This window comes from Dipodomys merriami, unplaced genomic scaffold, assembly GCF_024711535.1.
Source record: "Dipodomys merriami isolate MVZ:Mamm:240054 unplaced genomic scaffold, mDipMer1.0.p SCAF_20, whole genome shotgun sequence".
Taxonomy (NCBI): domain Eukaryota; kingdom Metazoa; phylum Chordata; class Mammalia; order Rodentia; family Heteromyidae; genus Dipodomys; species Dipodomys merriami.
The window spans coordinates 14,841,854-14,858,076 of NW_027203382.1; the positions used below are offsets into that span (position 1 = coordinate 14,841,854).

Consider the following 16,223-nt stretch of genomic DNA (forward strand, 5'->3'; position numbering starts at 1 on the left):
CCCTGGCTCTGGGCATGCTCTGGTGTCTATACAAGTCTTTAAGCTGATGTGTTATGTAATTGTGAGTTCCTGGGGCCTCCGGGCCTCCTCCATCTGTAACTGGGTTTCCTTTCCTCCTACAGAGCTTGCACTAGCACTCATTTATCTCAGAGTTCAAATCTCTCCCTGCCTTCTACTCAAAGCCTCAACATCAAGTCAGAACCTGTTTCTCCTCCTAGAGACCGTACCACCACCCCTTCGAGATACCCACAACACACGCGCCACGAGGCGGGGAGATCTCCTGTTGACAGCTTGAGCAGCTGTAGCAGTTCCTATGATGGGAGCGACCGAGAGGATCACCGGAACGAATTCCACTCTCCCGTTGGACTCACCAGACCTTCGCCGGACGAAAGGGAAAGTCCCTCAGTCAAGCGCATGCGGCTCTCTGAAGGATGGGCAACATGATCACATTATTACTTAGTAGTTTTTTTTTTTCTTGCAGTGTGTGTGTGTGCTATACCTTAATGGGGAAGGGGGGTCGATATGCATTATATGTGCCGTGTGTGGAAAAAAAAAAAAGTCAGGTACTCTGTTTTGTAAAAGTACTTTTAAATTGCCTCAGTGATACAGTATAAAGATAAACAGAAATGCTGAGATAAGCTTAGCACTTGAGTTGTACAACAGAACACTTGTACAAAATAGATTTTAAGGCTAACTTCTTTTCACTGTTGTGCTCCTTTGCAAAATGTATGTTACAATAGATAGTGTCATGTTGCAGGTTCAACGTTATTTACATGTAAATAGACAAAAGGAAACATTTGCCAAAAGCGGCAGATCTTTACTGAAAGAGAGAGCAGCTGTTATGCAACATATAGAAAAATGTATAGAAGTCTGGACAGACCCGCAGTGGGTGGCCATTGGTAAATGTTAGAAACAGGCCCGGTCACCTAACGTCCTGAGCACGCTCACAAACCTGCAGGCCTATCATTGGCGTATGGCACTCATGAACAAGGATCAAAGACCATTAAAAGAGGACCATACCTATTTAATTAAAAAAAAAAAAGTGGAGTTTGAGAGCTAACATATTTAATTAAATAAATAAATCTGGGTCTGCATCTCTTATTAAATAAAATATAAAAATATGTACATTACATTTTGCTTATTTTCATATAAAAGGTAAGACAGAGTTTGCAAAGCATTTGTGGCTTTTTGTAGTTTACTTAAGCCAAAATGTGTTTCCCCCCCTTGATAGCTTCGCTAATATTTTAAACAGTCCTGTAAAAAAACCAAAAAGGACTTTTTGTATAGAAAGCACTACCCTAAGCCATGAAGAACTCCACGCTTTGCTAACCAAGATAAATGTTTTCTCTTTGTAGAAGTTTTGTTTTTGAAATGTGTATTTCTAATTATATAAAATATTAAGAATCTTTTAAAAATCTGTGAAATTAACATGCTTGTGTATAGCTTTCTAATATATATAATATTATGGTAATAGCAGAAGTTTTGTTATCTTAATCGCGGGAGGGGGGTATATTTGTGCAGCTGCACATTCGAGTAACTATTTTCTTTCTGATTTCTTTTACTCTGCATACATTTTATAAGTTCAAGGTCAGCTATCAAAAGGATAACCTGTGGGGCTAGAACATATCACACTCTAAATTGTTTCAAAAACATTAGCAATTTACCAGGTCAACTGACATCCATTGTATATACTAATTAGTTTCTTTCATACGACTTTTGTTTTGTTTTGTTTTTGCATTTTTATCAAATGCAGGGCCCCTTTCTGATCTCAGCATTTCACCATGCATCTTGGAATTCAGTAAGTGCATATCCTACGGTTCCCATATCATAAATTACATGGTTGGGTATTCAGCCTAGAGTTTGATACGCTTCTGAGAAATATGCCCAGAGTAACAAGCAACGCTCAGAGCACAAGTCCTGCAAATACGGCCCTAGAAACAAGTGATATGGAGTTTACTTGGTGACTAAGTTAAAAATTCCCACAGAAGAAAAATGTGAAAGATTGGGTGCTAGAAAAGAAAGAAGCAGGTAAAGGGATAGTTGCTTGTCATCGACTTTTAAGTGTTTTAACTGACCCTTGACCATCTTGTCAGCAATATAAGACTGTTGAACAAATCCGGTGTGTCAGGACCCCCAAATGTCACTTCTGCATAAAGCATGTATGTCATCTATTTTTTTCTTCAATAAAGAGATTTAATAGCCATTTCAAGAAATCCCATTAAAGAACCTCTCTATGTCCCTTTTTTAAAATTTTTCCAGAAAGTATAACTCTTGTCTAATATTCGTCTATAAGGGAATAATTTTCAGACCCCTTTAAAAAAGTGAGTGCCATAAAGAAAAGTGAATATATATTGTTTAAAAGATATTTCAGTCTAGGAATGATTTCCTTCTCTTGGAATGTGAAGATCTGTCGTTTCATCTTCAATCATACACATTGACATACAGCAAAGAAGACAGTAATATCAGCACCGCTATCTCATGTGTAGAACAGTTGTTATCCAGTTTGATTTTTCCTTTACTTGCATGGTTGCTATGTGTTTCTCATTGTAAAAGGCTGCCGCTGGGTGGCAGAAGCCAAAAGACCTTATAAACGAGGCTATATTTTTCTTAACTTGACCTGCAATCCATAATTAGACCACAATGCACCTTTGGTTGCATGTGAGATGCAACCTGCCTTGTACTAACGTTTTATATACTAAAAACAAAACAATCAACTCTTTCATATATATCCCATGACTAAAGGTATCCATGAAACCTAAGAACAGCGGACAAACAGAAGGTCATCCCTACAAACAGGCATCCTCACACTGTGAGCACATACACACAAACCCCCATTGAGGGAGGAAAAGATAAAACCAGTTTCCTCACCATAGATATGATCCCATCCTTACAACTCATTCTTACGACTCAATGTGTATTAAATATGCAAACATATCACAAATCCTTGTCATTTCCAAACACTTTCATTGATCAATATGAATAGACCATTACCAGTGGAAGGGAAAGGGTCATTCTATGAAAATATGAACAAATAGCCATATTAATTTTTTAACCTGCAATTTGCCTCAGCAACAAAGAAAAGATGAATTTCTAATGCTCAAGAAAAAGTAAGCTAAAGTACCTGCAGAAGCCTTGGCTATTTATAGCAGTTCTGACAATAGTTTTTTAAGAACATGAAGAGAACAGAATCACTTGGACATGGATGCCAGTCACCTCTTGTTCCCACCATCGAATTTATATGAAGTGGTAGCAAGATAGCGAAGGGATAATCTTAAGAATTTTTAAAGATGATTTAATGAGAAGAAGCACAATTTTGATGGTGATCAGTCACTTTCTGTAAACACTGTCTATCTTTACCCTTATGCCTTTCTGTAATTTAACCATTTATTGTATTTGCAAAGCTAGTGTGGTTTTTATTACAGTAACCCCTTTGTATCCAGGAGTTTAGGACCGAGCCCTGAGGGATTATTATTTTACTTTACCTGTCCTAGAGTAATATGTAAGACAACATCCTTCATTGCAAGCAAAAGAACCCTAAGTGGTATTTTACACAGCTGCAAGTATTGTTCTATCTAATCCTATTTTAAAAGATTTTGGTAATTACTAAGCTTAAATACTGATAACAGTGTCACAATATACGCAAGCTGTACAACCTGTATATTGTATGCATTGGTGTGTAGAGGCTGTTCATTTCAACCTTTTTTAAAAAAAATTGTGTTTTTTAGTAAAATGGCTTATTTTTTCCCAAAGGTGGAATTTAATGTTTTGTAATGATGAATATGAAAACTATCTGTCATCCTTAGATCATTTAAAGGTTAACTAAAGTAAAAATTTTTAAAAAGCCAATACACTTTTTAAAAGAATGTCTGCCCTCTCACACTTCTCTATATATTTGTTTTTCCTACTTGTCCATCTTTTACCTTAGAGATAGCATTTTTGCCACCTCACCCCTTTATCCCTCTTGTTTGTTTTCCCAGGGAGTAAATGCTTTGTATTTCTTTCTTTAAAAAAAACAACTTTTTTTTAAAGAAGCAGCCACTTGAACCCTCAATAAAGGCTGTTGCCTAAGCATGGAATACTTCATCTGTTCTCATTTGTACCATCTGCTGTGATGTCGTCATTTGTATGGCGTTAATTTCCTGCCACTACAGATCTTTTGAAGATTGCTGGAATACTGGTGTCTGTTAGAGTGCTTCAGACTACAGATGTAATTAAAGGCTTTTCTTAATATGTTTTAACCAAAGATGTGGAGCAATCCAAGCCACATATCTTCTACATTAAATTTGTCCATTTTGGTTATATTCACAATCGGGTATTGCATTTTTGCCTTCCCTGTTCATACCTCAAATTGAATCATACCTCAGTTTAATTCAGAGAGGTCAGCTAAGGGATGGACTGTGTTGCGGTTCGAATGCAGTATCTGTGTACTGTTGGAGCACATAGGCTGTAGGCATAAGACTTGGATTGCTTCAGATGGTTTGCTGTATCATTTTTCTTCTTTCTTTTTCTGGGGGCTTGTTTCCATTACATGACAATAATTAAAATAGCTTGTAAATGAGGGCATACAAGCATTTGCAACAAATATTCAAATAGAGGCTCACAGCGGCATAAGCTGGACTTTGTCGCCACTAGATGACAAGATGTTATAACTAAGTTAAACCACATCTGTGTATCTCAAGGGACTTAATTCAGCTGTCTGTAGTGAATTAAAAGTGGGAAATTTTCAAGAGTTTCTCCTGCTGGAAATAAGGTATAATTTGTATTTTGCAGACAATTCAGTAAAGTTACTGGCTTTCTTAGTGATGCAGTGTCTGTGGTGAATTTTTTTAATTAATTTTTTACTGTTGAAATTTAATATACTTTTTCAAAAGCAACTTACCTTCCTCCCCTCCAATCACAAGTGAACTTTTTTAAGTTTTTAACTCAAGATATGGGAAGATGGGCACGTGTGTCTGTGGGAAACATGTGGATTGGACAGCATTTTAGGGGGGCTTGTGGTATTCAGTCTGTGTGAGAAATCTGAGGTTCTTATCTAATGGTCAACTCTTGAATCCAAGCAGTTCCATTTAGATCTTTGACAACCTATTTAAATACACAGAATTTTCTAAACACATCATAACAGGAATTATATAAGTATGATGCAATTTAAATTATTTTAGCTAAAGTATCTAGAAAGTATTTCCAGAAGCATTCCTTTTTCCCATCAAAATTGTTTTTCATCAAATGATTTAAAAAAACGTGTTTATGTTCCAGTAGCATAACGGATGTACACAATTTAAACTACAAAATGTAACCATTACAAAATTCCAATTATAATTTCTAAAGCAAGGTGGATGCTGGTGGCTCAGGTCAGTAATCCTAGCTACTCAGGAGGCTGAGATCTGGGGACTGTGATTTGAAACCAACTTGGACAGGAAAGCCCACAGAAATTCCTATCTCCAATTGACCATCTAAACAGCAGAAGTGGAGCAATGGCTTGAGTACTAGCCTTGACTGAAAAAGCCAGTTGAGAGTATGAGGCCCTGAATTGCAGCCCTAATATCAGCACATAACAACAACCACAATAACAACAACAACAATTAATAGTAATAATTTCCTAAAAGTTATGACCTTTAAACAGCCAGTATAAGGTTAATTTAGAAAAAGGCTACAATAGCACTGATTCTACCTGGAGAAGTATTTTGCACTGAAAAAAGAATGCAGTTAGGGAAATTCTATGCATAGTCTGAAAAAATAACAGTATGCTTTACATTGCTCCCTTTATTAGTTTTCAGCAAACATTTTTAGGCAATAATTATACATAACTAATGCACTGTATTTCAGGATTCATGAAGATATAGCACCTGCTTTGATGAAGCAAATAAGAGATAAAAAGTGTTCTCAGAGAAGCTTTCAAAGTCCTAGGAGCAACTACCTTGGTCATCTCTGGAATGAGGCAGAGCAGAGGCCTGGTTGCAGATACTGCATAATCTACCTAGCAGAGTCAGCCTTTTCCTTACTTTTGAATGGTGAGCAGGATTAAGAAAGGTCAGAAGGGTGAGGCAAGCTGGTTTTGTGGACATGTGATTCCTGCAACAGCTCATAGCACTTGCTGCCTGGTGCTGAGTTTAATGCTCTGCTCTTACTATCTCGAAGTTCTGAGCATTTTATTTATGTGTGAATTTGTGCTTTGAAGGTAAAGTCTACTAAGCATGATAATAGAGCATATGCATGAATAAAAGAGGCACATCAGAAAAAGGGAAACACTTTATACCTTAATATCTTTAGCAGAAGGTGCTTTTTCCCTGCTTTTCCAACAATGACCGGCATTTTTTTTTTTGCACAGGTCGTTCCAGTTAGGATATACAGACCCAGATGATGCCATTCTACAAGTAAAAAATAGCAAATACAATGGCACAATAATGAGAAAACAAGATGCAGGAATTACACTCCAATTTTATTCTTTTACATAAAGGGCAACCATACATAGGCAGAGACAATCCTGAAAGAGTTGGTTGAAGGGGTCTGATTACATAATTACAAATTAATGACATCAAGAGTTTAGAAAATCAGAATTATAAGTATTTAGGAAATGGTTAGGCTATGGTAGGACTGATGTGAAAGTTTACAATTTTAAGCTTAAATGGTTAAGAGATAATTAGAAATGTCCAAATTGCATAAAACCATCACTGTTTCTTGAGGAAGGTAACTAATTCGGCTCTCACCATGTTGAGTTTGATTTATCACATGAAAATTGTAAGGATAGACTTAAACTCAGGGTTATCAATTAGTGCAGAAGACCACTAATTAGCAGGTCACAGTGAAGCCATGTCTTGGTGTACAGTTGCTGGCATAAAGGGAGAGAAAAGAGGTAGTTTAGAAAAAGATGGAAAAGAGAGAAGATCTGCTTAGTCCCAGAACAGTGAAGTCAAGAATAGTCACACAAAAGGAAAACAAGTCCAGGAAAGATTTCCAAACACCAACAGAAACATTCTGCAGTGTCAAGTCCTTTACTTGGGTCACAAAGGAAGAAGAGAATATAAAGGAATTTACTTGTTCTTGCCTGAGAGCCGAGAGTGATATTCTCATAATCAGGAGAAGCAGGAGACAGGAGAAACAGTCCAACAGGCAGCAAGTGTGTCCTAAACTTTGACAAACTTTGGTAACTGAACTAAGAGAGCTGACTCAAGGAGTAGCAGTGTCCAGGATCAAAAGAAGGCTTTTCAAAAGGATAGATAGTACCTGACCTTGTACATAGTCTGAGAGAGATACAAAAGAGAATATAGACATGAACCAACAATTGAGTAGAGTAGTATTCCTTGGGCTCCCTAGGTCCAAACTGGATGTGATTCCTTTATTTCAATAATAGTTGGCTGTCTAGAGTAAATTGAGTTATTGAAATTCACTAGGAAATATAGAACAGAATATCTGGATTTTCATTTTGTAAGGTGAGATAGTTATTTTTCCATTTGGTGCTCTGGCATCTTTCTTGTATGTTATTCTTACAGACTGACTTCTATACAAGACCCAGTGTTACAAAACGAAAGCCGATTCCATTTCCCTGCTGTATATCTTCCTGAAGTTCTAACTGTGCTATTTTCCGAAAACAAATACTTCCATCACCAAAACTGAGACTATCATTTAATCTGGCACTCACAGCTTCTTTCCCAGGGCACTTTTGCTGAAGAACTAGAGTTAAGGAAGCATGAGAAAAATGTACTTTTCTGTGTTAGTGGCAGTCTTTTCTGCCAGATGATCAGTTCCATCACCTCCCCAAATTCCACTGCCTCGGGCTCAGGAAGAATCTCCAGCTCTGATGAACTAATTCCTAGCACCCAACATTTGCCCTTCGCCCAGTGGAGATCAGGATCATCAGTGGACTCTAGTAACTCAGTACAAGGGCCAGCCTGATAGAGAAAGAACATGGACCACTAATAGAGCAATAGAAAGTAAAAGAGCACTGCTCACAAAGCCAGCAGTGCAGGGTCAACTCCCTTGTCCTGTCCACCCTCAACAAAAGTCAAAGCAGTCCTGGGAGGTTGCAGTAACAGGAGGTAACTGAATAAACAACAAACAACAGGAGCTGAAACTGGTATATGAATAAGGACCAGACACTAACAATGCTTTCCCTACAACAGATTTGTTCAACAGTATCGTTTTATTGTATAATTTTTAAAATTTTATTGTAAAAGTGATGTACAGAGGGGCTACAGGTACGTGAGTCAGGTCATTAGTACATTTCCTTTTGAACAGTGTCACCCCCTCCTTCATTCTCTCCCAGTTTTTTCCCTCTTAACTCCCCCTCACCCCTAGACTCCCACCCCCATCCTCCCAGCCCCCTGTCCCAAGTTGTATAGTTCATATCCAACATAGTGTCTAGTGAGTGTCACTGCTGAATTGGTTCACCCTTGGTCACCATTTCTGTGATTTCCCCTTCCCTTCCCCAAATCAGATAAACTTATATACAAGACAAAGGGTACAGAAATCAAAAACAGCGACCAAAGGAGCAGGTGCTGGTGGCTCATGCCTGTAACCTGAGCTACTTAGGAGGCTGAGATCTGATAGTGGTTCAAAGGCAGCCCGGGCAAGAAAGTCTGTGAGAATCTTATCTCCAATTATCCACCAGAAAACTGGAAATGGCACTATGGCTCAAGTGATAGAGCGCTAACCTTGAGCTGAAGAGCTCATGGTCAGTGCCCCGACCTAGAATTCAAGCCCCACAACCAACAACAAATAAAAGCAACAGAAGGGAATAAACCAAAGGGGAAAAAAAGGAAAGCAATAAAAAAAGAACCACAAACAGTACAATTTTTTTAAAACCTGTGTTTCCATTTCTTGGAGTTCATTTTGATAAACATCATTTTCTATGATCTTATGCACATAGCTATTGAGCTACTGTGATCCTCTCCTAAGAATATTCTCCTTTGTTCTCATTATGTGAATGTTTAGAGTGCCATTTAATTAATCATGTCCAAGTGTAATTATTTGTCTGTTACTATCCATTGGGTTTACTTGTAGATTTGTAGGCACATTCTCATGATTACAAATGAGGGAAAACATACAGCTTACATTTCTTTGGGTCTGGCTTACTTTGCTTAGTATAATTTTTTTCTGTCTTTCCATTTCCTTACACCTGGGGCAAAGTCATTCTTTATCTTATTTAACCTGCTCAGTTACACAATGACAAGGTTGCAGTATTCCTAAAAGTCCTGGTTGGGAATCAGACAAACTTTACTCCACACCAGTGAAGTAATATTTGCCAATTTATTTATCCTCTTTAAGTATTGGTGTTCTCTATCTCACAAGGTTTATTAACTCCCAAAGTTTTTTGAATGCCAAGTTAAGATCTGTAAAGGGGCTAATCACTAAAAAGTTTCCTCTGTTACATTACTCCACTCCATAACACTAAAGGAAAAGAAGTCTGACTTTCTTAGAAATATCATGTTCTTTCCCAGGAGTCAATTAGGCATGGCCCTGTTTTGTCAATGCTCAACACACATTACTCACAGACAGCAGTGCTATGCTAGTGATCATCACACTTGTTATTACTGTTAAGTACATCACACACAGAGACTTTTCTAAAAGCAGCATATACAGAAAGATAATTGTTTCCTTCAATCATTTATTCTTCAAGTATTGCACATGAAGTTTTTACTCTTTAAAAATAAGAATCTTGCTTAGAAATGCAAACCTCCACAAGAATTTGCATGCATGGAATATTTGATAGGGAAGGTTCCCTTCCTTGGCGTACTTAAATAAATTATGAGGATGTCCATAGGGTGGAATAACCCGCAATAATTTAAAAAATGTGCCGGGCGCTGGTGGCTCACGCCTGTAATCCTAGCTACTCAGGAGGCTGAGATCTGAGGATCGAGGTTCAAAGCCAGCCCGGGCAGAAGAGACCGTGAGACTCCTATCTCCAATAAACCACCAGAAAAAAAAACCGGAAGTGGCGCTGTAGCTCAAGTGGTAGAGCGCTCGCCTTGAGCTGAAGAGCTGAGGGACAGTGCCCAGGCCCAGAGTTCAAGCCCCATGACTGACAAAAAAAAAAAAAAAAAAAAAAATTAAAAAATGTAAAACAATTCAAAGCCTTCATGTATTGACATGGAAAACTTCCAAAACATGGTGTAAGCTTTTTTAAGCAATAATGAAGCACTGTATAGAGTCTGTTACCTTTTTGGTAAGAAAAGAAAGAGACAACTCCAATAAATGTTCTTATATTTGCATAGAGAAATGCTGAAAGGATATACAAAGAAACCATAGAGTAGTAGGTAGCAAAGTGACAGCAGCGGAGGAGAGGGCTGCGCGGGGTTGGGGGAGGCAGTGGGAGGGAAGGGAAAGGCTTGACAACACATTTCTTTAAATATTGTCTCCATTTTTTAAACTATATGACTATGCTAGTTAACTTTAAGGGAAAAAATCATTTTAGCTTACCACAAACTTTCTTGGAAAATACAAATGCCATTCACCAAATGGAATTATAGAAGGCTCACGTCATTGGAAACTGTGAATGTATAGAGCAAACCTATTGTGTCTGGATAACGGAACCCAATTCTAAGATTAGGAGTCTGATTCTCCACTGACTATACTAAGTGGCCAAAATCATCAGTAGATCCAATAATTCAATCACAAACATTTTCTAAGAATATTTATGTTTCTTTGCCATTTTCCCATCCACTTGTGTTTTAACCTGGGTTCAGAATTTATCCCATAAGGCTAATTACTCTGTGTAATCAGGAATCTACTTCTTCTATTGAGATAACTACTATTAAGACCTTAAAATATAAGGACCTTAAATGAATTTCTGTTGTACTTACACTACCTTGTTCACTATCATTGTGAGAGGCTAACATATGTGACCAAAACAATGATAGCATTAGAACACAAAACATGTAATCCTCACCAATTTTTGTATCTGTAACCATTAATTGAAATAGTATGGAGATGCTACTTGGCTGGTTCTTACCTTTTGATCCATCAATTTTTTGAAAGGCTCAAAATCAATTTCATTCTTCCCCACTTTCCTGACCTCCATATTTACTACCCTAGTTGATGCACTTTACAGTCTCAGAGTTCTGCTGTTGAGGATTTGTTGCTGTTGTCTCGATTTGGTTTTAGTTTTGGCTTTGGTCTGGCTTGAGTTGGACTGGGTTGGGTTGGACCTTTTGTTTGGTTTGCTGCAGTTGTGGGGTTTGAAATTGGGTTCATTCTTAAATGGTGATTGCTATACTGCTGAACCATTCATCTAGCCCTTCTACATTCTACTTTTAAATATATCCCTCAAATTTTTAGACTAAAGAGATATGTTATCTACTTAATAGTTCCACAGCCAATAAAAAAATAATCTTTACCTCCTCTAAAGATCTTAGGTTTTATATTTGTCCTTTGAATTTGATTTTTAAGAAAGAAATTGAAAGATATGATTTATGTCTTCAATACACTAAGTCCTTTACAGGCTCTATTTTAATGGTACTGACCACAATAAGAACACACATGTCAGTCTTTCAGACTTCACATACATTGATAAAGTCCAGTTTTCTTCCTGTCTTTAATAATATTATTTTAAGGCCAGGCGCTGGTGGCTCACGCCTGTAATCCTAGCTACTCAGGAGGCTGAGATCTGAGGATCGAGGTTCAAAGCCAGCCCGGGCAGGAGAGACCGTGAGACTCCTATCTCCAATAAACCACCAGAAAACCGGAAGTGGTGCTGTAGTTCAAGTGGTAGAGCGCTTGCCTGGAGCTGAAAAGCTGAGGGACAGCGCCCAGGCCCAGAGTTCAAGCCCCACGACCGACAAAAAATAATAATAATAATATTATTTTAGGGATGTGAAAGGTAAACAAAGGAGGAGGCTGCAATGCTTGGTAAGAAATGTACTCATTATCTTGCCCATGTAATTGTAACCCCTCTGTACACTATGTTCACAAAAAAATAAAAAAATAATATTATTTTATAAAATCTGAGACTAGAGGAACTGTCTATGAATTAGAACCAGAAATGATAGAGAATTAGTGTTGAACCCTGGTTTTTAAATTTTAGAAAACTAGAAATACAGATGCATAGAGTAGAATCTAAAATTGAAAATTATGTCTGACTAGTTAGATATACACATTTTGGTATCGATACAACCAATTTAGATGATATTTGTGACAGTAATTAATTAAATTTACTATTGAGCTCTAGCTGTCCGAGTGAAAGAACAGTAGCAAAGCAGAACATACTGTATAATTCAATTCACATGCAGTAAAGAAACACATGAAATTAATCTACATTGATAGACATCAGAATGATGGTTACTTACAGAGTGGGAATTGGGTAGAAATGGCACAACTTGGCATTCTTGGCATTCGTCTAATTGGCCATTTAGAGTCTATACATTTTTCCCTATAAAAGTTTTGTCTCCATTAAAATATTAATGAAGACAACACTCAAATTCAGGAAATTACCTAAGAATTAGTGGAGATAGACACTTCAAGTTGCTTGCTGTTCAACTGCTTACTTCAAATAAGAAATCATATTTTCATTGAATCTAGATTCAAACCAAGAGAAGCTTCTCAAAAAGTATTCATCCTCTTTAATACTTTGAACATGCTTCCCTGCAGTATTTGTTGTATTATTATTTCACCACAGAAAAGGGGAAGAAAATTTTAGTTCACTCCTAAGTTGACCAGTTCAAGAATGAAGCTATTTATTCCAAGATGTTAACTGGCTATTTTGCTATCAAAAATTTGGTATCAACTATTGTTGCTACTAGAGAATTATCAACTACTGCTCATTACACTGCAGAAGATAAAGGACAGTATGAAAGGTGGGATGTTTATCTTTTGTCCCTAAAGTGCCCCAAAATAGACTTTTTTCTATTTTTTTCTATTTGAAACTTTGGTATTTGCAGAACAAATTGTGATAGTTAAGGCAGTCAGTGATATCTAACCCCTTTTTCTAAAATTGATTATCCATCCACCTACCCTTAAGGGTTAACTAAAGACAACACAAATGAAAATAAGAGGTTTAGTTGCATTTTCAGGCACACCTAGTAAAATTAGGGGCAAGGCCTATCTTCATAAGGACACTGATTCTACCAGCAAAATTTCATGAGGGTATAAATTTTACACATGATCAATGGGAAAATATTTGAATGAGATGGGAAGTAGACATTTACACTTCCCAAGATTTAAGATGTTATCCTGACCAACGTTTTATTGATTGAGATGAAAGTGTAAGAAACGTGTTGCTTCAAACTGTGATCCTCCTCATCTCTGCCTATTGAGTATCTAGGGCTATAGACATGAGCTACCATACCAGCATGGAAGTGTCTTTGTATTTTCTGCATTTTAAAAAATATTTTACACTCAAAAAAATTTTTTAACTTTGTAATTGGGGCTGAGAAGGTGGCTCAGTGGTAGAGTGCTTGCCTCACATGCATGAGGCCTTGGGTTCGATTCCTCAGCACCACATACGCAGAAAAAAGCTATGGTGCTATGGCTCAAGTTGGTATGATGGCATTTTGTGGCTTTAAACAAGCTTCTTGAAAGAAGGGCTTAAGGTGATCCCAAGAAGAGTAAACTCACATAATTTTGTGTTCCAACCTAATAATTTCTAATAATGTAGCTTCTGTTTTTACATGCTTTGAAACAAAATGAAATGAAGTTGGCATTTGTTTTGTGGGAGGATAGATCCTGGTGCTTGAACTCAGGTCCCTCACCCTTTTTGCTCAAGGCTGGAGTTCTACCACTTGAGCCACACCTTCCTTTCTCACTTTTTTTTTGGTAGTTCATTGGAGATAAGAATTTCACATACTTTCCTGCCAAGGCTGGCTTTGAACCATGGTCCCCAGATTTCAGCTTTGTAAATTGCTAGGATTACAAGTCACCAATCCCCAGCTTAAGTTGGCTTTTTAATGAAGAAATATTATCCAAATATTGCTATTTTATTTCTAGTTCAGTAAGCATAGGGATACACTAAGTTAATATTTCTAATACCCATTCTTTGAGAAACCAATAATGTCTCTTTCCTATAGTGTTTGCAAATAAATTTCTACATACATATGTACCTAAAGGTTACATACTTAAAGGTTACCCAGATCTCCTTGAAGAAATATTCTCTCTCCTCCCAGTAAATGAGTGATTCTGCAAAAATATGTTTCTTCCCACTAATACTTCACACATAACTCAAATTACTTAGATACTGAGGGTTGTTGTGTTCTATTTTCAAATTCAGTTTTCTGTGCATGATATTTTATTTTATCTAGATCTCCCTGGGATTTCTCTGAAAGGATTTCTCTAATTTAATAATGCTAGCCTTCAAGAACTCAGATCTATGAGCAGAGAACAGTTAGTGTTGATTTTAAAAAAGATAAAGCAGAAATTATCCTAAGTTTAAGGATCAGGCACAGTTTGTAATTTTGTATACAGTTACTATGTACATGTAAAGATTAAATGAGAGTAAGAAGAAACATATGGACGTTCTTGAACGTTTATTTGCATTTCTTCCTAATATCGGTATCCTCTAGTAAGGAAATGTAAGAAATTTGAAAGAGAGAACTGTCATTGTTCCATTACAAAATGCAGGAAATGGAGTGAACCTAATGAAGTTTGAAATAGCCTTTAGCAAGTTCTTACATAAGTGAGTGAGTGAGGTCCTTTAGATTTGACCACGTGTTTATTCTTCAGGGACGATGGTGGCTAAGCTATAGAAAAAAGGTGTTTTTTAATTATCTTTTACTAAAGGGGCATGACTGTGATGCTGTCTGTGTTTTTCTCTGGAGTTTTTACATCCTAAAAGCAGAACAACACTATTTCAAGTGCTTTGAAAAATAATTTTTCTAAAAGTATAGCTACTGTTGTCAAGGCATGTTCAAACTAGAATGCCACAAGAAGTTAGAAATGCCATCTGTTGGTGTGGCATAGAGCCAGACTAATGAGTTCTCACTGGACAGAACCAACCAAACACCTTGGATGGCTTAGTCCATCTTCTGCCAAATGAATCAAGCAGTCAGTTCCTACCAAGCAAGAGTAGTAACACATGATTTATCTGCAATAATATCATCAAGGCCAGGCACTGATGGCTCATACCTGCAATCCTAACTATTCAGGAGTCTAGATCTGAGGACTGCTGTTGAAAGTAAGCCTGAGCAGGAAAGTCCATGAGACTCTTTTTTTTTTTTTTTTTTTTGTCAGTCACGGGGCTTGAACTCTGGGCTTGGACACTGTCTTTGCTCTCTTCAGCTTACGGCGAGCACTCTACTACTTGAGCCACTTCCGGTTTTCTAGTGCTTTATTGGAGTCTCACGGAGTTTCCTGCCCAGGCTGGCTTTGAACTGTGATCTTCAGATCTCAGCCTCCTGAGTAGCAAGGATTACAGGCATGAGCCACTGCGCCTGGCATGAGACTTTTTAGTGTGTGTGTGAACATACTGTACAGAGGGGTTACAATTACATGGGCAAGATAATGAGTACATTTCTTATCAAGCATTGCAGCCTCCTCCTTTGTTTACCCTTCACATCCCTTCCCAGCCTCCCCCCACCTCCCCACCCAATCCTCCCCCCCCCCCAAAGTTGTAAAGTTCGTTTTCCACATGACAACTTGTACTTCTCATTGTTGCAACAGGTCCACCTGTATCCTTAAACGACTTATTTTTCCTCATCTCCTCCACAAATTATACCTACATCAAATATAGTGAAAGCAGGGGTTATACTGTGGGGGAGGGACATACAAAGCAACAAAGAAATAATCTTATAAATGCGTTAGAAACAATCGCATGAAAGAAAAATACATTTAAATACATATCTAAGGGTTCATTTTCCTAACATCACATTATCTGACCTTTTCTGCTTGACTCATACATATACTAGATATTGCAAATAAGGGAAACTATGGGACCTATGTTTCTTTGGGCTTGGCTTACTTCACTTAATATAATTTTTTCCTAACAAATGGGGCAATGTCATTCTTTCTGATGGAGGCATAGAATTCCATTGTGTATACTACATTTTCTCAATCCATTCATCTACTGAGGGGCTATGGTAAATAATGCTGCAATAAACATAGTTGTGCTAGTAGCTTTAGTGTGGTCTTGTTTGTAAACATTTGGGTAAATGCCCAAAAGTGGGATTGCTGGGTCATAGGAGAGCTCTATGTGAAGTCTTTTGAGGAACCTCCATACTGCATTCCAAAGTGGTTGAACAAGTTTACATTCCCACCAACAATGAAGTAAGGTTCCCTTCTGTCCACATCCCCTCCAGCATCTG

The 16,223-nt window shown here is 37.5% G+C and overlaps 1 protein-coding gene across 19 annotated transcripts in view; it reads left to right on the forward strand.

Annotated features, from left to right (window-relative positions):
- Positions 1–4,803, forward strand: part of Mef2c (myocyte enhancer factor 2C) — a 185,911-nt gene extending 181,108 nt beyond the window's left edge. For 15 of the 19 annotated variants that reach the window (XM_070031119.1, XM_070031122.1, XM_070031123.1 and 12 more), the window contains one exon: positions 123–4,803. In XM_070031119.1, coding sequence (XP_069887220.1) covers positions 123–444 — 322 coding nt within the window. In that variant the 3' untranslated portion in view covers positions 445–4,803. The remainder of the gene's footprint in view (positions 1–122) is intronic. The other 4 variants (XM_070031130.1, XM_070031131.1, XM_070031129.1 and 1 more) reach the window with 1 other exon arrangement.
- The last annotated feature ends 11,420 nt before the right edge of the window (positions 4,804–16,223 follow it).